General features: G+C 40.1%; 2 protein-coding genes across 2 annotated transcripts in view; both read right to left on the bottom strand.

The window, feature by feature from the left end:
- Positions 1 to 11,887, bottom strand: part of LOC127528025 (ciliogenesis and planar polarity effector 1-like) — a 46,953-nt gene extending 35,066 nt beyond the window's left edge. The window contains exons 1-6 of the mRNA XM_051928579.1: positions 11,142 to 11,887; positions 8,618 to 8,775; positions 8,241 to 8,391; positions 6,511 to 6,568; positions 6,250 to 6,384; positions 2,552 to 2,617 (exon numbers count right to left, since the gene is read on the bottom strand). Coding sequence (XP_051784539.1) covers positions 2,552 to 2,617; positions 6,250 to 6,384; positions 6,511 to 6,568; positions 8,241 to 8,391; positions 8,618 to 8,775; positions 11,142 to 11,831 — 1,258 coding nt within the window. The 5' untranslated portion in view covers positions 11,832 to 11,887. The remainder of the gene's footprint in view (positions 1 to 2,551; positions 2,618 to 6,249; positions 6,385 to 6,510; positions 6,569 to 8,240; positions 8,392 to 8,617; positions 8,776 to 11,141) is intronic.
- Positions 11,888 to 15,431: 3,544 nt separating this feature from the next.
- On the bottom strand, positions 15,432 to 25,232 carry LOC127527899 (RING finger protein PFF0165c-like). Its single transcript, XM_051928054.1, has 2 exons — positions 25,043 to 25,232; positions 15,432 to 16,426 (listed from the first exon to the last, which is right to left on the bottom strand). The coding sequence occupies exons 1-2, from the start codon at positions 25,178 to 25,180 to the stop codon at positions 15,455 to 15,457; spliced, it is 1,110 nt and encodes a 369-aa protein (XP_051784014.1). The 5' UTR covers positions 25,181 to 25,232; the 3' UTR covers positions 15,432 to 15,454.
- Positions 25,233 to 26,220: the final 988 nt, after the last annotated feature.

Below are 26,220 nucleotides of genomic sequence, written 5' to 3'. Positions count from 1 at the left end.
ACTGCAAACCCAACAAGGGATTGTAGCACGATAACCGAGTGGTCGGGGGAAGGAACGAACGAGCCGGGGCAAGTGTATGATGCGGCCTCCCAGAGCGTGTCGGACCTTAAGACCCCGACCTGTGTTATGAGCGAGGTAACGCTGGTAATAGAAGGGGCGGGGGAAGCGCCGATCAAACCGGGGCGGCTGGAAAGTGCTGTCACCCGGAGCGATGCGGTACTGATGATGCCGCCTCAGAATAAGTGTAGGTCAACGGGCGTGCAGACAGCAAAGGGGCTCTCTTTTTCCAGTAGAGAGTCCCCAGCTGTGCACAAGCCCCAGAGTAAGCAGGAGATCTCCAAAATAAAACACGGGTCTCCAGACAAGATGGAGAAACGGGCTGAGAGCAGCAAAGCGGTCGTAAAACCTTCCTTAGTGGAGGAAAGGGCGGAGTTGACAGAATTCCCGAGATGTTTCCGGTCTCGGGGAGAAAGACAACCGGGAGGACGACGGCTTTGTCACAACTGTCATCAGCCGGGCCACATTTGGCGAAGTTGTCCTCGGAGGACAGGGGAACGGAGGAACAGCCGATACACCGTTCCCCCTAGGTTCTCTGGGGGGCCTAGACAACACGGCCGAGGCCCGACTGACGCATCCTCCTGGAGGAGGACGTCCCTCGCGGGGCTGGACGCTCCGCCCCAGTTGGCTTCGCTAAGGGGTGGGGGGGATTGTGATGGATGGCCGGCAAGAGTTTCCGGTCCTCACCCCCAGGCCGCCAGGAGGAGCTCTCCCGACAGCATGGATGTGCCCCGAATTCCAGCAGGGCCTCATGGACTTTGTAGTTTTTATGCTGGATACGTCGGGGACCACCGGGAGTCGCTGTAGGGAGGCTCGTGGACTCTTATGTGCCCTATAACCTGGAAGTACGCCCTGGTCATGTGAACAGGAGAAATGACGTACTTCCAGGTTGAAGAAAAGGACTTTTACCCTGACCCGGAAGTAATAAGGACTTGTGGACTGTTGGGCAGGAACACCTCTGGGTCAGGGGGTATAAAAGGACTCTGGGAAAGCCCAGACACTGAGCTGAGCTGGAAGGTAGGGTGGCAAAGTGTCTGGTAGAGGAGGAGTGATTATTGTAGTATTGATTGGTGTTTATATGAGTAGTGTGGAGTGGAGGGTGCTTTGTGCATGTGATTATTCCAAAATAAAGAAGTCTTGTACTTTTACCTGGTGTTTGGAGTGGTACCTGAGGGTTCAAGAGGTCGATAAACACCTCTACTGCTACAACCTAAAAAAACTTAGAAAAGTTACAGTATTCATCAATTTCTTGTGGTAATCATGATACCTGAATGGCTTGTAGCATTTAGGTTGGATGTGAACAATCGAATGGAAGACCTACTGAAAGCGGACCTACGAGTCTATGGCACTCATTTCTCCGTGGATGACTATTTACAGACGAAGCGGAAAAGAAAATGTGTTCCTGATCACCCATTATTGAAGCCAACTGCAGTTCCAAACACATTTCATTTGAGTCATTTCATTGCAAATGAAATGCTGAGCTGTAGTAGCTCTTACGCAGGCCAGAAAGGCAGAACAATCGTTTCCGGTGCTGTTTCACAGATCTAGCGTCATGAGTTAGAATTGTGTGTCTACTCGTTGTCCATGTGGAGTTTCTGCACATTCTCCCAGACTTAGCATAGTGTTCTCTCTAGCACGTATACAAAGCTATAAAGATAATTTGAAATGGCCATTCCAGGTTCCAGGAATGGGATTGTTCATGGTTGTGTGTGTCAGTTATTCCTATGAAGGGCTTTCGGCCATTTCTCTTCTTTCACACTGTGCCGTGGACAATGAGAAACAGTCAATGAGATGTTTTCTTTTAAAATGGCCAAATCTCACAACTAATTTGTTTACTTTTTATGCCTCTCTAAAGTGATGTGGATACACTGTTTAAAACTATATTTGTGCAATATCAAGATTAATTTCTGATAACATTCTTGTCTTGAAGATTGAGATATTTGATAAGTTTAACCTTTTTTTCATGTTTGGACCATGGTGCACTTTATGATTGTCGGATCACTTGTAAAATTTATAGAAAATGCTTTACTTCATAACACAATTTTATGTGGTAAATTAGTATATAGCATATCTCAAGAAATAGCTATGACTTGAAAAATAGCAAAGTTATCCTTTGAGTATATTTAGCATGTGTTAGGCAACACTGGAGGTGCAAGAAGAACACCACCATAGTACCCTGTATCATGTGACTTCTTAGTGCGGTTCAGTGCGGTGCCCACCACCGCTGATACTGACACAGAAATGGAGCTCAGTAAAAATGTGCTGTTAAATTAAGTCATCACTGTAGTAATGTTGATGGCTTGTCAAGAACATTTGAAAATTACTAAAGGACAGCTTGATTTCCACCTGATTTTTTGAAATTGGACTCAAACTTATGGTACTGTAGCAGTATAATTTACAGGAAAGCATTTTATGCCAAAGTAATCATTTGCCTGAATAATACTGCAAAAAATAACAGAGTTGTACAGTAGAAGACCAAAAAAAGCACACTTACAAATTGGCTGGTGAATCGTCAAGGCTACAATTTCTGTGTTTGTTCCAATAGCAGCAAAAGATGGAACTAAATGCAAAATTAAATCAAATCACTTTGCAGTTAGAGAAGGACATGGGATTTCAGATACCATTATTTTTTACATACAATTATTTTTCCTTTGTTTATTTATTTATTAAGATGGGTTGGCTAACTGGCCAGAAGTGGTCAGGGGCATAACGAGTGGTGGTGTTATGGTCTGAATTTATTTTTATTTTTCTCATCTTCTCCTGCATCTTTTTTGGTTTAAGTTCCTCCTTTTTGGGATTTGGTTATGTGTAGGGTTGAATTTTGTTACTTAAAAATGATTGGAAGACGAGATTGCGTTGGTTTGGACATGTGCAGAGGAGAGATGCTGAGTATATTGGGAGAAAGATGCTAAGGATAGAGCTGCCAGGCAAGAGGAAAAGAGGAAGGCCTAACAGAAGGTTTATGGATGTGGTGAGAGGACATGTAGGTGATGGGTATGACAGAACAAGATACAGAGCACAGGACGATATGGAAGATGATGATCCGCTGTGGCGACCCCTAACGGGAGCAGTCAAAAGAAGAAGAAAAATGTTTAACTTATTATTGAAGCACAATTATTTTTTTATGTGTGCTGCCATTTTGGGGACCATTTTGGTTACTGTTGCTATAGGTTTTTTACCCAATAATCACTATGAGTGCATCATCAGTTTGACAGTTTAAAGTGTCACACACATACGATTAGGAGGCAGCTAAAAGGACCAGCTGAAGGTAATCACACACCAGGCCAGGGGGTGGTGAGGTGTGCTAATCCTTTCTCTGTTATCTCTGCAGATCAAAAATGGGAAATTATGCCTGATTTTAGTTCTGGCCCCCAAAGACGTCACTTCCAGTTCTGGCTCTGAAGACGTCACTTCCTAGCGGACAGGAGGCCTCAGGAGAAATTCAGCTCAAATGGAATGTAAAGATTACATTTCTGTGTTTGGTATTTTTTTTTTGCAATTTTTGTCATTTTCTCACGCTCTCTTTTTTGTTCTTTGGTGACATTTTCTGTATTGTTTTGTAATTTAGGATCAGTCCCTCTCCTCAGTAGGGTATGATTATTACCCCAGTTGTTTGCCGAGACATCACTTACACTATGCTTTTGCTATTGAGCTGAAATTTACTGCTTCTCCTCTGTTCTCCTTTTGATCTTTGATTTTCATTTTGATCTTTTGGGATTTTGGCATTTGATTCAGTTTTCTGGTTTTGATGTTGGATTTGTGCATTTTGAACTTTGGCTTCCTACTCAGTATTTTTGTTTGCATTTCTGATTCTCTGCATTTAGTGCATTTTTCATAAAGTTAAAATTTTGTATCTTTTGGGATTTTGATTCACCTGATTTCTTATTTTATTTATATAATGTAATAAATTAGATAAATAATAGCTTTGTTTTTTGAACCAAGGGTTGTGGTAGTTCCTGCCTTTTTTGCTTTTTGTCTTGGGCTTAGTCAATTTTTGAGTGTTTAGCCTTTAGTTCTTTTCTATAGTTGTGAGGCCTAAATCAATAATACAGAATTACTTATACAGAAAAGAAACAAAACCAAAGGGCAAGACCCATAACAAACCATAACAATCTCTAGTTTAAAAAAATAAACTAAGAGTAGAAGTTAAACAATTCATGGGCCAGTCTCGATGGCAGGTTTCACACAATCTGCAGACTTTTCTGTACTGATATTTCATGTCCTGCACTCATGAAAACTGAAGAAAATCAATAAAATTAAAAAAAAAATGAAAAAATGTTTCTGGGTGGAACTATATTTTGTCACTGTACGTGTTATCTTCAAAAAAAGAAACCACATGACTGTACTATTGGAGAAATGAACAGAACTTTTCTTGTAATGTTTAAAAAGTGGGCCTTTACAAGATATTTAAATTTGCTTTTAAATGTTTTATTGGTTTCAATACTGAAATATCTTGTGAGGTTAAAAGTGTCTTGTCATGTTACTTGGCTCCTGACAATGTACTTTGTCCACTAATGCTTCAGTTTTTGCTAAAGAATTAACTGATAATTAGTTTAGGTAGAAAATGTAATAAGTTCTTTGCTCTGCTTTGTGAGCCTAACGTATTGCTTGGCTATACATATTCTTGTCGATTACAGTTGCCACAATGCACATCTGAGCTATGCAAGCATGTTTCACTGTTGGCAGCTGATTTTAGAAATATGATTTCAATTTCATGAGCTTTGGATGATGGCACAAGAGTGCTTCTTATAAGCCCTGTTCTTAGTTACACAAGCATGCCATGCTTTGGCCTCCTGCCTCTAATAGCAGAAGCATATGAGCTCTGATGGCACCTTCCTGAGACAAGAAATGTAATTTTAAAAATTGCTAAGTAGTCTTGCAGACAGGATGACCACATCATACCTAAATTAGCTTTACAAGATCAGTAAAAAGCTGATCAGAGAGGAGGAAGGAGGAGGTAAAAGTCATTCCAAGGATCCTCTGACTTGTTGCTGATACTTTAAGCAATGAAAGAATGGAGCAACCTGGCAAGTCTATACATCTGCCAGAAGCAGGCAGTATTGGTGTTTATTGCCACATTTCATTTTGCTTTTGGGCACTATCTATGTAAATAATGTTAAAAGATCAAAATTTATTAAAGCCTGCTTTCCTGCCTGTGTGTTTTGTTTTATTATACCACCAAGGGCTGATAACCAAATTCTTTTCTCAGTTAGGTCATTCGGGGAGAGGGAGACCACACACTATCAAGAAGGTAGTGGGCCACAGTCCTTGGCACAAGTGCACTGCCACTGTGAGCTGTCTATCCCCAAATGTTAGTAAACATATGAATAGGCAAACGAGTACAGTAAGTCTGTCATAGAAGTGTGAGCCCCCATTTACAAGGGGATCATGTTTTAGTAAGCGTGTCCCCAGATGCCTTTCCATGATAAAACACTGTATGCACACACTCATGAAGCCATTGTTATGTTGAGGTGTTTATTCATATTTTGTTGTGCATTCATTTTAATTGTTTTGAATGATCTTACACTTGTTTTGGGAGTCATTGAATCCATTCTAAGGTTTATTTTTCCGGTTGCGCAATTTTTGGGATCTTGTTGACACTCTTTTATATTTTAACAATTATTGCCATGTTTGTTCACTATCCCATTGCCAGAGGCATGTTTTTTGAGGTCGTGATCAGGGAGTAATTGACATGACAAGTAAAAAGGTTGTTGAAAAGAGCACTTTCTTATCCAAACTGCAGATTTAAAACCCTCATGTAACAGATACAGTAAATGGGGAGGATTGGTATCAGGAAAGGCATCTGGCTGTAAAAGACAAGCCGAAACCTCTATTGGAGAAGTCCATTTAAAAACAAAAAAATAGTGACCCTATACAAAAATTGGAACAAATATCGAAGAAGAAGAAGACTTAATGTCCTAATTAAAACCTTTTCCTTGTTATATTTGTGGTTGTGACTTTTTTGTGAACGCACTTTTGACTTAGATTTCTGCCTCACATCTCATGCTCTTGATTTCCCGCTGTTCACCCTTTTTTGCTGTAATATGTTCATTATCAGGGTCTGCCGTAAAACGTCTTGTCAGCCTCTCTGGCAGCACAACCATACCATGTAGGATATATTTCTCATGTATCTACCCAAATTCAATTCAATTCCATGTGTGTGTTCTGAAAGAAAAAAAAAGACTACAGCACCTGGGTCAGTGTTTGTGGCAGCATGGCTTGTATCTGCTGGTCTTTTGCTTATTGAAGCAAAGCAGTGCAGTTCAGCAGAGGTAGGCAAACATCCCGTAAGTATGCTTCGATCATGCAACAGAGAGTCAAAGGACCCTAAAAATAAATAAAGCTGTTACAATATGATCAATGGTCATGGTCAGTGGCCACTTTACTCCCTATGTCTGCCAGATACACTTGCAAGTACTTCGCCTCTGTCCCTGTGTGTCTTTCCTTACTCACCTGGTGGAATAATAAATCCGTCTCCCAGGTCAGCATTTGATGGCTTACAGTCTGTGTTCTAAAATACAAATAAATTAAAATCACGCAAAATATAAGGTGCAGTTGTACCATTAGTACAATCTATTAAATCTTTCTTTTGTACATGCAGAATCTGAAGATGGCCTGTTTTGGAGAAAACTTCTTCAGAAAAAACAAGCAGTGTCTTCAGATAGGCAGTCAGAATGGACTTTATTGCACAGCATAGAAAACCATTGCAGAGCACATAAAGCCTGTCTCAGTTCAATGAAGTGAGCCCCTTGCTTTGAGTGAGCCTTAGATTTATTAGAATTCTTATCTTAAAATATCCCTGCTTCACACCTTTTCCTATCATGCTTTACAGGGTTTCTCATGACAATGACCTTACTCAATCACCTGGTCCTGTGAACATTCCCACAACAATTACATTGTTCTGTGGACTTCTCATAAAAATCACTTCCCCAGTAGACCCTCTCATAACAATTTTCCTTCCCAGTCCACCTTCTCATAACAACCACTTTGACTCGAAGGATGTGTTTGCCACCTGGAGGTGAGCATCACCCAATTACCCCCTCTGCATTCTCACATAATTAATTCTCACAATTAAGTTGGAATCAGGATTATCCACATGTAATAACTGGACTGCTCAACTAACAATTGATTTTTGCACCAACATCTCTTAAGGCTAAAATCATAGGCAACTGTGCTGGTAGAAGTCAGCGTGCAGCTTTACTAATAAGGGCCAAACTGTGGATGGCCTTGACTGGACAAGTACGGTGCTTCCTGATTGCTTGGATAAAAGGAAAAATACAAGCCTTTAACAATTAATTCTCACATATCTTAAAAGCTAACTATTTAATACATTCTGCTGTAACTTGAATTATTATTACAATGATTCACGAAGAAGCAATGACATATACAAATAAACACTATCTAAAATATATGTATGTGTGCCAATGTGAAAGTCTGTGAACACAAGCAGCTGTGCCATTGGGCAGTGGCACACAGTCACGCACTGTCTGACTTGCCAGCACAGGGACTGAACTTCTGGGGATGGGAAGCATGCCCCCCTTGAGCTAACAGGCATTCTTTAAAAAGAGAGAAAGACCCTAGCCTTCAATAATCAACTGTTAAACTCCTATGTAACTCACACTAGCTAACACAATGCATTTTGCTTTAACTTGATCACCTAAGGTATTGATAAGCCACAATATATAAATTTAAATGCCATTTAAATTGTTTATATGTTTGTGCACTAGTGTGAGAGCTTGCTCAGTATTCTTAAGAGTAAAGACCTTGAATGCTTGTGGAAGCTTGTTTACTCTTCTGTCAGTCGGAAGCCTGTGTTCCCAAAACAAAAGTTTGTTTGCTCAGTTCCCTCAGAGAACACAACATCCTTGACAAGTAAAAAGACAGGCAGGCCAGCGGCCCTTATGCTAAAATAAATGGTGACCTTTTAAGCTGCATCAAGCATAAGCTTTTAAAAGCTAATAGCACTAAAACTAATAATAAAACACATTAATCTTTTATTCTAAATTCTCAATAGGACCCTCAAGACAGAACATATTTGATGTCATTTGCCTGTTGAACGTTTAATGTTTATGAGAATGCAAATCCAGCATCAACTGCTAGTTTATAAATGGGCTGAAAATAGCACAGCTAATTACCCTCTAAGTACAGAAGTGGCTCAGCGCATAGGCAGGGAGGACCAGTACCTCAGTTAGAGTGATGTGTTGTGCAGGAGGATGAAGGCTCCCTCCTGCAACCTTCTCTTCTGTTTTAGTAGCTGAGTCTTCCACAGTGAACAGATGAGGCCCTGTTTCTTTCTTCTGTGACTGTTCATGTTGCTTCTTTTTACATCTTTCTCTGCAGACAGGGTAGTTTAAGACTGTTGACTTAGAATAGATATAATTAAAAAATCTAATTGAACAAACACCTTAGTAGTCAAAATTATGCTGGTGGCCCAGTTTCACATTGACCTAACAAGTGAAAGCATTTCTGTTTGCCGCCTACAGCACTTCACAATAGTTAAATAGTCTACCAGTAACAGGAGTGTGCAACTGTTTTCTTGATCTTCCTCTTATTACTGTACCTCTTTGAGATTTGTTGGTGATTTGGCAAATCACCCCTTTCAAGAAGCTGCCACCATCCAGTTTGTTGTCTTTGGAGTCTCTCTGCCTCATTTCTTTGTTCAAATGCAGTCAATTTCGATACTGGGATAAGGCTGGTAGTTGGCACAGGCGGGTAGACCTTTAAATAAAAAGAAGCTGCATATTAGCAGTGCAGGACCACCTCCACTCTCAGGATTTGGGTTTCAAGTTCTATGCTTCAGGGCGCAGTATGCAAGTTTATGGAAGCTGGTTTGAAGTTTACTGCACTGAAAAATGCTGAACTCCATATTATGAGGGCCAAGTGTGTCATTGGGGTAAAACAACTTCAAAATACATTATGATTCAAAGGTAAGCTGCAGCAGTACCTCTACATTACATTTGTCACATTAAAGTATATATCAAAAATATTTTTTGGGAATTTGAATTTTCTTAATGTAAGTAGGACCCTGCTTTAGACTGGCACCCTGCCCAACACCGGCACAACGCATAGGCATGCTGCCACTATTCAAGCTCTGCAAGCTTGATTTAGATTCAGCTGGTTCAGGAAAAGGGTGAAAGGATTAATGGAGGGATGGATGGAATTCTTGCAATTTTGGTTTTCTAATCCAGTTTCCTCCCTTGGAAGGGGGGGGGGGGGGGTTCATATCCTTGTTTTATATATTTTTTGTTTACTTTTGGACCATTATTTTATTTTAATATTACTTTAATATATTATGTGCATTATGTATTATACCTTGGTTATGTTCCATGTGTTTTATGGGTGGTCCCCCAAGAGACAGGGCCACCTGCCAAATCACTGGCAGGAACTGGCCCCCACCAGAAGATCTCCTATAGTTCCTGGAGGGAAGTTTAGTTGAGTTCTTGTGTTTTGTTGTGCTTTTGTGAATTTCTGGATTTTTGCCACACTTTTGGTCTGGTTTTTGATCAATCTCTAGATTTGTGATTTGGGACTTTGTTTGCTTGGATTGCCTTGTGTTTTAGTCTTCTCAATTTTGCCATTGTGCTCTTCGGAACTTCATGGTATCACAAAGCATCTTTTGTGGAAATCTTTTTATATTTATAAAGTTTCTGTGTTTGTCTGTTTATCTAGCTGGGTTTTGGTAGTGAATCTCCTTCTAGTGAGCATTTTTGGAAGTGCTTGTTGGGACTTTGTGCTTTGGGACATCTAGTTATAACATTAGGAGGTGGGTCTAATAATAGTGTCTCCATTTAGAACCTGACTGCTACATGAATCTGTGCAGCGTTATTCACAGGCTGTTCAAATTGTTCTTTATGCAGCTTTTAGTTAATTCAAAAGGCTGCTACAAGAATCATTACAAGAACTAGAAAGTACAACCACATAACTCCTGTTAGTAAATCTTTACATTGGCTTGGCCAAATTTCCAAATCCCTCTTCTTACACAAAGTCTTAAATGTCCAATGCACTTCTTACATATCTGAACTTATCATTATTATTAAATCAGAGTTTGCATTAAGATCTTAAGATGCTGGTGTTAACTTTTAAATTCAGGCTGAACACATACTACTTTAGTCTAGCATTCCCTGATTGAACCTGTGTATTGTATCTGTTTGTTACTCATTTGTATCAAAGTATAAGCATTAGAATAATTATGAACCATTTCTAATCTTCCTCTGCTCTCTTTCTCTTCTCAGTGTCCTGCTATGACACTTGGTGCCACTGCTCTACATTCACGTTGTATTTCTGACCATGGGAAATCTGCCCGAGATACTAGGTGCATCTTGAATCAACACATGTAAAGACTTTGATGTCAGATCAGAAGGCCCAGCACAGACTCTACTTTCAAATGCTCAGGTGGAGGTCTCTTGGACTGTCACTGTGTCTGACTTTATCTTTGACCTTCTCTTTTACAATTGACCATGGACCCCCAGAGGTTTATTTTCTCCATGGATGCTGCTGATTGGAGTTTTTGTTTTCTTAAGCTAGCTGACAGATATTACTAGGAGCTATCCATCCATCCATTTTCTATCCAGAGTAAGGTCACAGGGAAGCTGGAGTCTATCCCAGCAAGCATCAGATATATGGCAGAAACACCCTGGACAGGGCGCTAGTTCATTGCAGGGTGAACACACACATGGCAACCGGCACAGCAGCTATTGCTGCAGCAAAACATAGAGAGATTCAAAATGGCAGCGCCCATACAAAAAGCAAAACACAAAACAGCATTGCTGAAGTAATGATATTATACAGTATACATAAAAATAAATTTACTGGAGTAAATAAGCTCAGGGATGTCCTCAAGAACATCATGGGAACCAACTAGCAAAAGCCCCATCCACTATGATTAAGACCTGGTCTTAGACCAGGAACTGTGAGACACTAGTGTCAACCAGAATATGTTCCTACTGCCCTGATCACCACACTGTACATGAAACTCAAGTGGCATATGAGATATCAGGTTAAAACTCATTTATAACTTAGGGGGTTTGCTTGTACTCACAACTCTTCTATTTGCCAAATATAAAATACAGAAGACAAAGTATTACCTCTTTAAGTTGAGGCATGCTTGACCTCAAAGGTGGTATATTAGCATGACAGATATCTGCACGGACCCCAGCAGCTTGGGGTATTTCCCATTTACTCTGAGAAGTTGTCTTAATTGCTTGAAACACCGAGCTTCTTGAAAGTAAATGCTGAGCAGGATAAAGGTGTAGCAGTGGCCTCACTTGAGAAGAGAGATCCTGAAGATGGTGCTGAAGCAGAGGGAAAGGAGGGTAGCTACATCCTCTCTGCTGACCTTGATGTCTGTCAGGGATGTACTGCTGATCACAGGCTGCTACCTGATTCAGATGAAATTGTTTGCCAGGCCTACTGGATGTGACATCCGTCCACCTGGCTTTCTTCTCTTTACCTTTCTTTAAAGCTTTAGAGTCACAATATCTGAGATTTATGTGTTTGGGGGCAGTCTGGTTTTCATACGGTTGTTTGGTAACATTAAGGTCTGGTTGAGATTGCACCCATGCTTCTCGACACCTTGCAGGAGGACAAAGCTGACCAGTAGGCTGAAGTTTGAGTAATTGGATGGCACTTTGTTTAGTTAGCACTTTATCCGGAGGAATGAGTGACGGTGTGTGTTGACTGGTGTGGGATGGTATCTGAAGACCCTCTTCACTTTGACTAGAGGAGGTTGAGTTCATCTGAAGTAAACTTTGTAGAGTTTCGTGAGTTGGGATCATTTCCTGAATTTGGAAATAAAAGACTGTTATTAAAATAATAATGACTTTGAGATGTGTTCTTCAGGTCAGTGAGCAGAAATAAACTTTGATTGTTTAGTTTTAGTGTAATTTATACTAACTTCTCATTACTAGAGGAGGTCTTAAAACAAATGAAGCATAGCTATTCTCACTTAAGCTGTCCACAGTGAATATATAAAAATAGCTCCATATATACTGATGGAAAAAGAAATGCAACATTTTTAGGAAGGAGAAAACTGTAGTTAAAGCTTTTGTGCTCTCACAAAAAGTTGTCAATTTGTTTAAAGGAATACTAAACCTATATATATATATTTCATGTGTTATTTACCCCATGTTGTTTAAAGTAATGGCTAAGAGTAACTTTTAATCTCATATTTTTTATGCAGAATGGAAATAAAAAAGTGTATGATATAATACAAGACAATGGTGACCAATGCTGTACAATGGCAAACAATGTGAAAAAATATCCATTGAAAACAGAAAAAAAAACTTGCGTTACTCATGACACATAATCAACATGTCCGTTATCCAGTTGTAGATTTACAACATGCAAAAGACAAGTATTTTTGACTTATTAAATAGATAGCTAGAAATTCAGTGCACATATTGAACTGGAAATGCAACCCTGAGGTGGGGATGGATGACCAGCTGTCCTTCACTGACCATGTTGCAACTATCTTTCGGTCTTGCAGATTCACTCTATGAAACATTCACAAGATCAGACCCCACCTGACAAAGTATGGCTCACAATTTCTGGTCCAAGCTTTGGTCTTGACACATCTGGACTACTGCAGCTCTCTGCTGGCTGGAGTACTGGCATGTACCACCAAGCCACTGCAGATGATTTAAAATGCAGTGGCATGTCAGGTGTTCAACCAGCCGAGGTGGGCACATGTCACTCCTCTTTTCAGAACAATACATTTGCTCCCTGTAGTTCAAATTCTTGATGCTTGTCTACAAAGTCTCTTTTAATGTGTAGCTCCTAACTAGTGGAAAGAGTTGCCCACTTCCATTTGAAATTCTGACTCCCTCAATGTGTTTAAGAAACATTTGAAGAATCTCTTGTTTGGTGAATACTCTTCATTTATGATGATCAGTTTTGTAACTTTGTCCTGTAACACCTATTCCCAAACAGTCCCCCAGACTGATGTTCACTTGAATATGGTAATCTCTTTGTGACGGTGTGGATCAGCTCCTCGCTTCTAATTCCCTCTGGGAGTCATTTGAACCCGCCACTGCCAATAACATTTCCAAGGGATGACTTGAGCAAATGAGGCACCACACAAGGCAAGGGGAAGGTGTAAAAAGTGCTCTAGTGCTTTTATTAAAATAAATTAAACGTAGGGTGTTCAAAACGCACAGTGCTCCATCCATAATAAATAAATAATCCATTAAAACAGCGAGGTAAAAAAAAGAAAAAAGCTTAAAATCCAAATTCAAAAAAACAAGCTTAAAATCCAATAGCCATGAGGTCTTCCCAGCACCAAGACGAGCCCAGCACAACTCCTTCTTTGTCTCTCCACCTTACCCATTGCTCACTTCAGCAGCCACGGTCCACAACCACCTGACCCCCATCTTGGCTGCCTCAGACGGTGCCAGCTAGACTGCCCGGGGTTGGCTGTCCTCCCATCATCCTTCTCGCTTGCTCTGGTGTTCCTTAGATTCCTGGAAAGGACTCTACCATGATCATCCCCACTCCTCTACACATAATCAGTGAGGTCGAACCTGCCCCTAGAGCACTGATCCTTCATTCCTCTATGGAGCTAACATCCGTGCTGCCTTTTGTAAGGCATTTTGAATAAAAGTGTCTGCTAAGCCTATAAATATAAAAATAAATGTCACATAGAAGTGAGTTTTCAAATTAAAGATAAGAATCCCATTGGCTCGAGTTTCTTATTGATAATGTGCACTGATTTTTTGTCCATCAGTACAAACTACATGGGGTATGTAACATATAAAAAATATCATTTTTGAGTGGTGTGTTGCTTTAAGATCCTCTGATCAGTACTGAGGTATTACCACTCGCCAAACCCACAAAAGCTGATTGGGTGTACTTTTACCAAACAAGATCCAGGTGGAACATTAGCTGATCGGGTTATCTGTAAAAAGGGCCATAATTTAAATATTAAGTCGCAGTATGACAAAGGCCATAATGACTGGAATATCACTAGAAAAAATGGAGAGGACCATTGGCATACTATAGGCAGGCATGTTATGTGCCAGGATTGCTAGACAGTTGGGATTGAGCTGCTTGACTACATCCTGGCTGAATGCAGGTTTCAGCAGACCAGCACGGACAGATGACCATCCAAGATCTGGATGTCGTTGAGTGACCACATCACACTGGTTCACCTGAGAGATCATTTTTAAAAGTGACATGATAATGATGGAAAGGGTCTGTGCTATGGGTCATATAGAGCAAGGTGACCTTTCAGAGGACCTCTGCTCACATCATATGCATGCCCTGAGCTAAGAAGACAGTGAACAGCTTCTATGGTCTCAACTGTCCCGAGGAATGCCAGTGTAGGAGCTGCCTTAGCCTGCCTATTTTCCTGAACTTTACTATATTATACACCTTTGGGATGCACCAAATCACAGCTCTGGAGATGCAACCCTCTGTCTGCCAATGGCCAGCAACAGCATCAGGCCCTTCTGCAGGAACAGGAGAACATCCCACAACTTTACATTCAGAGGCTCATTGGCAGTGTACGCCAGAGGTGTCAAGCGGTGGTAGCTACAAGTTATGTGATTTTAACATTCACAGTTACTGTTTTGTTTTGCTATTATTCTGAAAGTAAACCCTTGCTATTCATTGGATTCTATTCCTGGGGATTCACTTATCCACTGTTACAAAAGTGTAACCCATTTTGCGACACCTACGGCCTATTCACAGACAGGCAGAAAACAAAATCAGAGAGGCCTATCGTGCAGTAGCAAAATATGTGATTGACAAATTACAGGTTTGTGATGCCCTTAGGTGCCCAAGGTTGCACATGCGCTACACTGAATGGATGTCGTTCGTCAACCTGGTGCTGAGAGGTGTGGTAAGCTGTTGTACCCCATTCATGATGGGGACCTGAACTTGCAATTGTTCCCCATGAATGAGGATATTCCAGTATGTGTGGGTCCTTTGTACACACTGCCCATCACTACATCTGATTGGATGATTTAGTGAGGACTTCAGATCTGCCCTGCACAAGCCACTCGCAACCTCTGGTAGAGTGCCTAGAAGACAATTAAACTTGATTATAGAGGAAGTAAAATCCACAACCAGTGGTGAATTTTCCAGAGGTGAACTTGTGGAAGGAACATCACCAAGCCTCAGTGAGAAAAGTGAAAGTGGAGAGCCAGTACATCCGCCTGACTCTGTCTTCACCCACTAGTTCTCAACTCGTGCGAGAGTCCCACTGGATCCTAACTCCGTTTTTCCCACAGGATCAATTATTCAGTTTCTGTATTCCTGGAGTTTTTCAGGTACGTAACCCCCTAGCGGATAATGAAAATTGACTGTATTTGGTTTTTATTATTTCATCAATGAAGGTTAAAATTTCAGTCAAACAACGAGTGTTTCTTCTCCCATCAGTATATACATGAAGGGGTACAAGTTAATGTAACACTAACAGTTTTCGGGGGAGACTTTCTAAACTGCACAGGCGGTTAATGTGGTGGAGGATGACATGACCGCTGGTTAATAGATTTATAAGGTCATTATGCACAGAGTACAGTGCAATTCCTACTTGTCTAACAGTAAATCTTAGAATTGTACTAATATTATCATACACACTGGTCACCTGTGAATCACTTTCTTTGTCACTGGATTTCTGTTTCTCTGTGTTGCTCTTTATGACTTGCTGTATCCCATCAGGAGTCTTATCTTTGTTCTTTTTCCTGTTTTTCTCATTTTTCTTGTGACATAGACATTTGCTCAGGGTGACATGCTCATTGTTACCAGGAGTCACAAGACTTTTATTGTTTGATCCATTGGTTTGCTTGTCTTTCTCATTTCCTAGTCTTCTGCTCTTAATAGCTTGCTCTTGGTTACCAGACAACTCATCTCCTTTATTTTTCTTGGATTTCTTGTCTTTCTGATCACCAACCCATTTGCCCTTGGTGACCTGCTTTAACTCATTTCTTTCATTTTTTTGATAACAAGCTTTCTTGTCTTTATTCTTGCGTTGCCATTTCTTCTGGATAAGTTGATCTTGAGAACCTGGTATTTCAGCTCTGTTCTTGTCATCATCAATACCTTTCATGTCCTTCTTGTCACTTAGCCTATTGCTCTGGATGACCTGCTCTTGATTACTACAAAACTCATCCTTTTTACTGTTCTGGTCACGTGTTTGTTCATCCTTCCGGTTGCTTAGCTCTTTTCTCTGGATTACTTGCTCTTGGTTTCCCGGAGTCTCATCTCTTTGTTCACTTTCGTCAGAAGCAGTTGATCTTCTCACTTGAAGATTTACAATTTGATTATTATGAACCAGCCTGGCAGCTGTCTGTGGAACATTTTGCTGTACATTGGCCATGAGAAATGACAGCCCAACCACTTGCATGAGGCTCAGGATGTTGACTTGCTGCAGCTGTTGAAAAAGTAACACTGTGTTTAATACTCACAATTGATATTGCAAATATGGAGACTGGGTAATTGCGAACTTGTAACTTCTAATAGGAACATAACAACATAAGAAAATAAGAAAATTGTCAAATAAAAGAATACCATTCAGTCCATCAAGCTTGTCTGTTTAGCGAATAGCTAAGTTGTTTGAATATCCCATCCAGATACTTTTACTCAAGGATTCTGCTTCAACTTCTAATATAAGTTCAAAGATTATTTGAAAATTGACCTTGTTATTTTTTGTTTTGAGTGTACATTAAATCCTTACAATAAGTATGTATATAATCATACCATAAGCAAACGATGAATATATGTGGTTACAATTGCAGGGAAATTTAGAGGCAGAGATCAGTGATCTGGGTGTAATTCTTAGTCCATCCATTTTCTGACACTCATTCACTTCCACTGGGTAAGGCATCAGTACACTGCAGACACACACAGAAACAGGTGGGCATAGGTTGAGCAGTGCCCACCCAAAAGAGTAATCTGCCAATCCAATGAAATATCTGTAAAAATAACATTTAACATATTTTGGCATTTAGTTCCCACATACGCCACTAACACACACAAACTCAAAAGAGGCCAATTTAGAGTCACCAAATTAAGTCAGCACATGTGTTTTCAGGATATGGGATTTTAGTTTATTAGTTATAATGAGGATAATTCAGTTCATTAAATAAGATTTGTTTTAAGTGAATAAACTGTGTGATCAAGTGTATAACTATACTAAAAAGTAGCATTACCTTTAATTGTATGTATTTATTTATTTATTTTTTAATTTTATTTATTAATTTTATTGTAATCATTCCATACATATAGATTAATTTATAACAGAAAAGAATTGAAGACAAATCAGACCCCACCCTTGAGAAGGAGAGCTTAGCCAAAGGAGAATTGCTTAAGGCTTTTTAATAGGACAAAAATAAACAAAAGAAAAGAAGAAATAAATATAGGCAAATAAAAAAAATGGAGAAGGGAAATAAATGCGGTGATAATTATTTCTCTTCTTCTAAAATAATATTGATTAGATCCTGCCAGGTTTTGAAAAAATTCTGTACGGATCCTCTAATTGAGAATTTGATTTTTTCCAATTTCAAATAATATAAAACATCGGTTTCCCACTGACTTATCAGAGGAGTGTTAGGATTCTTCCAATTCAACAAAATAAGTCTGCATGCCAAAAGTGTAGTGAATGCAATCACCGTTTGCTTGTCCTTCTCCACTTGAAGTCCATCTGGAAGAACACCGAACACAGCTGTTAATGGGTTAGGAGGGATTGTGATACCAAGGCTGTCTGAGAGGCACGTAAAAAGTTTGGTCCAAAATGATGTTAATTTGGTGCAGGCCCAAAACATTTGACCCAATGAGGCAGGAGCTTGGTTGCAGCGTTTGCAGGTTGGATCTTGCCCTGGAAACATTTTGGACAGTTTTAAGCGAGACAGATGAGTTCGATATATAATTGTGAGTTGAATAATTTTATGCTTTGTACATATGGAGCTCGAATGAATTCTCTGCTTTGCTACCTTCCACTCCTTTTCTGATATATTGATTAAGAGATCTTTTTCCCAATGTCCTCTTGGGTCTTTGAAAGGTATGGCCTCTAATAAGATTTTATATAGTGCGGAAATGGAGTCTAATTCCTCGAATTTGAGCAGTATTTTTTCCAGCATGGTGGAGGGTACGAGGTGAGGAAAATAAGGCAGTTTCTGTTTAACAAAGTTTCTAATTTGAAGATAGTGAAAGAAATGTGCAGCTGGGAGGTTGAATTTGGAACGTAATTGTTCAAAGGATGCAAATATATTGTCTATATAAAGATCTTTGAGCATTTTAATCCTAAATCTTTTCCAGGTATTAAAAACTGGATATACTTGCGAAGGTTGAAAGAGGTGGTTCCCTTGCAGAGGTGCCACAGATAAAAGATTCTCCATCTTAAAATGCTTTCTAAGTTGGTTCCATATTCTGAGTGAGTAAAGCTTGGGTTATTAGTATATTTGCGATAACTTGCATTTATTGGAGAGCAGAGCAGGGATTATAAAGAAATACTACAGGATTTTACTTCTATTGCAGACCAGGCCTGTGTATGTTCATTTATTTGTGTCCAGGTTTTTACAGCTTGTATGTTTGCTGCCCAGTAATAAAACTGAAAATTAGGTAAAGCCATGCCACCTTCTGCCTGAGGTCTTTGTAGGGTCGCTCTTCGGATACGTGGGTGTTTTGAGTTCCAAATGAATAAGGTTATTGTTGAGTCTAATTGCTTAAAAAATGATTTATTGATATATATCGGAATGTTTTGAAATAAAAAAAGAAGTTTAGGAAGGATATTCATCTTAACAACGTTGATTCTTCTAGAGTGAGATGAAGGGTTGACCATCTATGCAAGTCTTGCTTAATTTTTTCCATACAGATGGCAAAATTTTGTTGATAAAGATCTTTATGTTTACTTGTGATATTTACCCCTAGGTATTTAAACTGATCTGCTATGGTAAAAGGTAGGGTGTCCAATCTAATATTATATGCTTGTGAATTCACTGGAAAGAGTATAGTTTTATTCAGATTAATTTTGAGACCAGATAGCTTTTGAAATTCTGTGAGTGCTGTTAAAACTGCAGGCACAGTGTTTTCTGGGATTGATATATATAGAACCATATCATCTGCATATAGAGAAATTTTCTGTTCTAGTCCGTCTCTGATAATCCCCTTTATCTGATAAGAATTTCGACAGTGGACAGCCAGTGGTTCAATGGCGATTGCAAACAGCAGTGGTGACAAGGGACATCCTTGTCTGGTGCCACGTTCTAGCTTAAAGTAGTCTGAACAAATGTTGTTAATACAAACTGAGGTTTCTGGACTGGTATACAGTAATTTGATCCATGCACAAATATTCGGGCCAAACCCAAATTTCTCCAATGCAGTGAAAAGGTAATTCCATTCAATCATATCAAATGCTTTTTCTGCGTCTAATGATAGTAACATCTCTGGGGTGTTTGACTTTGCTGGTGAATATATAACATTAAACAAGCGTCGGAGACTGGAAGAAAAGTGTCGACCTTTAATAAATCCAGTTTAATCCTGTGATATTACTGAGGGCAGCACTTTCTCCATCCTTCTAGCTAGAATTTTTGAGAGTATCTTAACATCATTATTCAGGAGTGAAATTGGTCTGTATGATGCACATTGTAACAAGTCCTTATTTTGTTTAGGGAAGACGGTGATTAATGCTTGACAAAACATTTGAGGTAGTATTTGGTTGTCTCTAGCTTCTGTAAATGTTGCCAATAAGAGGGGAGCTAGCTGAGTGGAGAATTTCTTATAAAATTCTACGGGGTAACCATCAGGGCCTGCTGATTTCCCGCTTTGAAGTGACTTTATAGCATCTAGTAATTCTGTTAGCATCAGAGGTTTATCCAGTTCCTCAGCACTTAAAGCATCTATTTGTGGTGTCTGTAATGTATCTAGAAATGCATTAGATTGTGTGTTGTCTTCTTTGAACTCCGTAGAATATAAGGATTTATAATAATCTCTAAATGTGTGCATTATATTTTTATGGTCAATGATTTCTTTTCCATTCGTGTTGGTGATTACTGGTATTGCATTGCAAACTTCTTGTTTGTGAATTTGAATATGAGCTAAAAGCTTATTAGCTTTTTCTCCGTGTTCATAGTAATGATGTCTCGACTTATAAATAAGTTGTTCAGTTTCTTTAGTTGTCAAGATGTTGAGTTCTGTATGCAGGGTCTGCCTTTTCCTGTGAAGAGCTTCACTTGGACGCCTGGCTTGTTCTTCATCTATTCTAGTAGTTTCGCTTCTTAGCTCTGACACTTTCTTGGTTTCTAATTTATTTCTGAGGGAAACATATAAAATAATCTGTCCTCTTAAGAAGGCCTTTAGAGTTTCCCAGAGTGTTCCGCAGAAACCTCTGTGGGCGTGTTTGTCTCTAGGAAGAAGCTGATTTGTTTGGATATAAATTCTGTGCAGTTCTCATCTGCTAATAGAAGAGGGTTAGCACGCCATCTGCAAGGTGAGTGTGAGGGGCTTAATGATTTTAGCTCCAAGACTAGAGGGGCATGGTCGGAGATAACAATTGTCTCGTATTTGCACGATTTGATTGTAGGCAGGAAATTATTATCTGTAAAAAAAATAATCAATTCTTGAGTAGCTATGATGCACTGGTGAGTAGAACGAATATGTTCTTGCGTTTGTGTTAAGAAACCTCCAGGGGTCTGATAAGTTGTGGTCAGTTAAAAACTGTGTAATTGTCTTTGCAGTGTTAGATGTCGTCCCCCCTGTCACAGGAGTCCTATCTAAGAGTGGATTTAAAACGCAATTAAAGTCCCCAGCCATTATAATTTTATGAGTGTTCACATTGGGAATGGATGCAAATAGATTTTGCATGAATTCCTTATCATCGACATTGGGTACATAAACATTTATCAAAATCATTTTACTGTTAAATAAGTTGCCCATGACCATTACATATCTCCCTTCAGGATCCAATACTACATCTGATGCTACAAATGGGACTGTGCTGTGTATGAGAATTCCCACCCCTCTAGTTTTCTTTATAAAGCTAGAATGGAACATTTGGCCAGTCCAGTCTTTTTGTAGTCTGAACTGATCCTTGCTTAGTAAGTGGGTCTCCTGTAAAAATACTATTTTAGCGTTTAAGCCTGTTAGGTGACAGCATACGTTCTTTCTCTTTAATTCGTGATTCAGGCCTTTAACAATTGTATGTATTTAAACAGGAGTTTAGTAAAAAGGATCTGACAGGCAGGTAACGGTATCATTCTGTCGGGGGGAGTGGGACAGCTGCAGAACTGACTCCCTACATGGAACAGAAAAGATGTGAGTACTAAGGTTTAGAAGTAAAAATTTTGGAAGACACTGTGAACCAAGTTTGAGGCCACTTTAAAAAAGAGAGTCCATAGATCTGTTCCTCTTTTAACCCTTAAACTGCCACATACTTTGGGGGTTAATGCACACCTGGACGGCAAATACTTTTTTGCTGCACTTTTTAAGGAAACGTTACAATTCACCAAGAAAAAGTGAAATTTTAATGGAAAACATTTTTTTCATGCAATGGGCATCACAAGTACTGCAACACTGATCATTTTATACACTGCCAATGAACTGTAAAAACTACTGTATAAAAAAAAGAATTGCAAAAATCTATTATTATATGTACAAGGTGCAACTGACGCCATTGATGAAATTCAGTAAATCACCGAGCCAACTGAGCTTGAACTGGCTGCACGCAAGCACATGCCTGAATCCCAGGGACAGTGATGCTGATTTGCTAGGGGGTGGCAGTGGTCATGAGCTGGCTGCTCAATGAATGTAAGGCACTGACTGATCAGCTCCAGCGTGCTGGCAAATTGCACTGGGAACTGACTATAGCCAGTTGCAGTGTTCAACGAATGTACGTCAGCGAACGTATTAGGCTCCGGCGTGCTGGCAAATTGCACTGGGAACCGAATATAGCCGGTTGTGGTAGTTTAAGGGTTAAAATATCAGTTAAACAAATTAGTGGGGATAGTGATGTGTTTGAACAGAGTGCTGAATTGTGGGATGAAAATGAAGCAAGAACTATGGGAAAGATATGCAAATGTAAAGCAAACGCAAGGAAAAAGTGTTATTATCTCTTAGAATGTTTAAGTTTATGCTTAGGTAAACTAACCAGAGTGTATATGCCTGTAAGATCACGCTTTGGGGACTTTGTTGACTGCTCAAAAAAATTAAGGGAACACTTACATCACACATTGGAAATATTCAAGTGGAAAATCTTTACTGAGCAAATACTGCGTAATTCAATAAGAAAAAAATGACATAACAACAGTCAATGAAAACCAAAATCACCGTCCAATTGCTGTTGTACAGCATTGGTCACCAACTGAGGACTGGATTCAACATCACACTGAAAATCAAGGTCAAAAATTGAAACCACAGGCTGATCCATCATGTGTGAATTTCATCACAGCAACTCCTAATGTGACTCAGTGATGTATATGACCTTCATGTGCCTGTATGCACTCCTGACAACATCTGGGCGTGTTCCTGATGAGACGGCAGATGGTGTCCTAGGGGATCTCCTCCAAGACATGGATCAGGGCATCAGTGAACTCCTGGACAATCAGTGGGGCAAGTTGGCAGCGTTGGGTGAACCGATACATGACATCCCAAAAGGTTCTCGGTCAGATTCAGGTCTGACAAATGTGCAGGCTAGTCAATGGCATCAATGCCTTCATCATCCAGGAACTACCTGCACTGGCCACATGAGGCCGGGTATTGTCCTGCACCAGGAGGAACCCAGGGCCTGCTGAACCAGCATAAGGTCTGACGATAGCTCTGAGGATTTCATCCCAGTACCTAAGAGCAGTCAAAGTGCCATTGCCTAGCACCATGCAACCCTCCAAGGATATGTCTCCCCAGACCATCACTGACCCACCGCCAAACCAGTCATGCTGGATGATGTTGCTGGCAGCCTAACATTCATCACAGCATCTCCAGAGTCTGTCACAAGTGCTAAGTGTGAACCTGTTGTCATTTGTGAAGAGAACAGGGCGCCAATGGTGGCTCTGCCTTTTGTGGTATTATCTGGTAAATACCAATCAAGCTGCAGAGTGATGAGCTGTGAGCACAGGTCCCCATAAAGGATGTTGGGTCCTCATGCCACCCTCATGGAGTCTGTTTCTGACAGTTTGGTCAGAAACATGCATACCAGTAGCCAGCTGGAGGTCATTTTGTAGGGCTCTGGCAATGCTCCTCTTGTTCATCCTCACACAAAGGAGCAGATACCGGTCCAGCTGCTGGGTTGATGCCCTTCTACGGCCCTGTCCAGCTCTCCTTGTGTAATGGCTTGTCTCCTTGTATCTCCATGCTCTTGAGTCTGTGCTTGGAGAAACAGCAAACGTTCTTGCAACGGCCCGTATGGATGTGCCATCCTGGAGTAGCTAGACAACCTGTGCAGCTTGAGGCGGGTGCATGTACCGCCTCATGCTATCAGGAACGACTAGGACAGTAGCAAAATGCAAAACTAAACTAACTGTCCTAACTGGACAGACTGATATCCTTGAAGGTTAATTGACTTGGTGTTAGACTGTGATGATTACTGTAAGTATCCCCTTAATTTTTTGAGCAGTATAGTTTAACATATATCTCATATTTAGCTTAAAAATCACTTCAGCTTGACAGGATTGGAAGACCAATGGTAAATTCCCGGTCATCCAGTTCTGATTGATATAACTTACTAAAATTAGCCTATGAGCCATTGTATAAAAGAAAGCACCCCTAAGATGTGAGGTAGAAATTCTATTCAGCTTTTGAGAGAAGCAGATGACAAATGACTTTTAAAATGGGGTGGGGTGCATTTCTAAAGCCACACCAAAACAACATGTTGTCCCAGCATGAAAGTAAAGTACAACCTACAGCGACGCATATATTTTAAGAATGCCTTAGTTGCATTAAGAAAAATGGATTCTTTAAATTACACCAACATTTCTCTCCCCTGGTTATACTGAAGCCAAGCTTGCTTTTAAGGACATTGATTTGAATCGTTCAAGTTGTATATTTTCTGTGGTGGGTTGGCACTCTGCCCAGGATTGTTTCCTGCCTTGTGCCCTGTGTTGGCTGGGATTGGCTCCAGCAGACCCCCGTGACCATGTGTTCGGATTCAGCGGGTTGGAAAATGGATATTTTTTTCAAATTTTGACTTGTAGCATTTAATGCCTGGTTTCTCTGCAAATAAACATAAGTAATGATAAATTATAGTTTGAACACTACCTTACTTAAACTTGTATTGCTATAGATATCATCTGCACCAGTGTGATTGTTCAAGTGATTTGTTATTTGTTCAGCTCTTTCAAAGGAAGCAACCAGGAAAACCAAAAGATAAATGTGTCCTGGCAGGAGGACCTCCTGGCCTTATTGAAGTATGTCTTGCATATTTGTTCAGCGGTGCTCTTTCTGTTAGAATTGTGCAGCCTTTTCAGGGGTAATGATGAGGTAGCCAGCCATAGGCCCCTGCTTAGGTATTGAAGCTGCAGTAACCTGCCTTGACCATATTGCCAATGTGTTAGATTTGTGCAACCCTTTTAAGTTAGCTTATCTCAGAAGTTTCAGCAGAAGCTTGGCTTTTGGCCTTTGCTAAGGTAGTTTGAAAATGCAGCCTTTTCAGGGGTAGTGACATCTGGGCCTTGCTAAGGTACTGAAAATGAGACAGCCAGCCTTGACTATTACAGAGATATTGATGTTGAGCTAGCCAGCGTCTGACCTGTCTGTCTGTGATGAGAATTATTGGTGAGCGAATGTCAAATAGGTAAGTACTGGGGGTTTGCATGTTTAGGCATTTCAGTATTAACTAGTCCACAAATATAATAAGAACCTTAGAGGTTAAAGTACTTTTTATAAACACTTTTACAAGACACAACTTTAGTTAACCCTAAATTCTCCTGCTGTTATGCCTGATGCTCCTAGCATAGACTCCTCATGATGCCCTATGCGGAAAGCAGGTTCGGGAAATTGATAAATGGAGTTTTAATGACTTGATGTGCCATTTTCTATGCTTCAACTTGTGATGTATTGTTACCTGTACCACTTTTAACATCTCGTCTGGAACACTTTGCCTGGAATGTTCACTGCAGGTAGAAGGCTGGGCTTCATCTGTCCCTTTAGGAGTTGTTTCCACTTGTTTTGGAGAAACTGCAACATCTGGTTCTGGACTCATAGGGAAGGAAAGTGGAGGAGATGTTGTGATTTGTACACCGGCGTCTGAGCAGTAAATGCTGTTAAAAAAGAACAAAATGAAACCCATTTAAAAAAGCATTCAACCAAACAAGATGCTGTAGTTCTGCCTGGTGTTTGCTCTTTAGATGTTCATCTGCATTCCTTTAACGAAAGATGAAAATGAGATTGTGGACTGCAGTGCCTCTTTAGTTGCTGTTATCATGTATCAGCCTCAATTTGCCAGTCAGTCAGTCAGTCAATGTCCAACCCGCCATATCCTAACACAGGGTCACGGGGGTCTGCTGGAGCCAATCCCAGCCAGCACAGGGTGCAAGGTAGGAACAAACCCTGGGCAGGGCACACACACATACACCAAACACACACTAGGGACAATTTAGGATCGCCAATACATCTAACCTGCATGTCTTTGGACTGTGGGAGGAAACCCACACAGATACGGGGAGAACATGCAAACTCCACACAGGGAGGACCCAGGAAGCGAACCCGGGTCTCCTAACTGAGAGGCAGCAGCGCTACCCACTGTGCCACCGTGCCACCCCACCTCAATTTGTTCCCTAGTTTATGTATGTTTTCCATTTTATTTTTACTTTTCTTGTTTTTGAGTTATTATTTTTCATGTGATTTTGTATTATGTCAATTTTGTTAATATTATTAAGTTTATTTATTAATTTGTAGTCAGGTTTTGTGTACAGTATTTCTGTTTGCTGATGTTTTCGTGTTTGAGGCGGATCCACCTTCAGCCATTAGATTTCAGGCTGGACAGCGAGTCCCTCTCAGATTCATTATCGTTACAGGGTTTGTGAGTATTGTATTGCCTTTTCTGTTTTTTTTGTGGATTTATTTCTGTTTTTTGGATTCACAGTACTGGATAACAGATTTAGTCTTGTTTGCTTTGGATTGCATTTCATGCACATATTTTTGCCTTTATTTTGCCCTTTGCTATTTTTGTTCTCTCATTTTGATTTCTGTAAATAAATCAGTAGCAAAGTTAAAGTTTTTGTTGCCTGGGGCGGTCTTTGA

This window comes from Erpetoichthys calabaricus, chromosome 5 (genome assembly GCF_900747795.2).
Source record: "Erpetoichthys calabaricus chromosome 5, fErpCal1.3, whole genome shotgun sequence".
In the NCBI taxonomy this organism is placed as follows: Eukaryota; Metazoa; Chordata; class Cladistia; order Polypteriformes; family Polypteridae; genus Erpetoichthys; species Erpetoichthys calabaricus.
This window is presented reverse-complemented; position numbering and strand designations above follow the sequence as displayed.

Excerpts from the sequence above, each read along its gene's own strand:
- LOC127527899 (XM_051928054.1), bottom strand. The coding sequence starts at position 25,180 with ATGAGTCCAGAACCAGATGTTGCAGTTTCTCCAAAACAAGTGGAAACA. Across the intron at positions 16,427-25,042 it reads AGATGTTAAAAGTGGTACAG|CTGCAGCAAGTCAACATCCT; the intron begins GTAACAATACAT and ends CTTTTTCAACAG.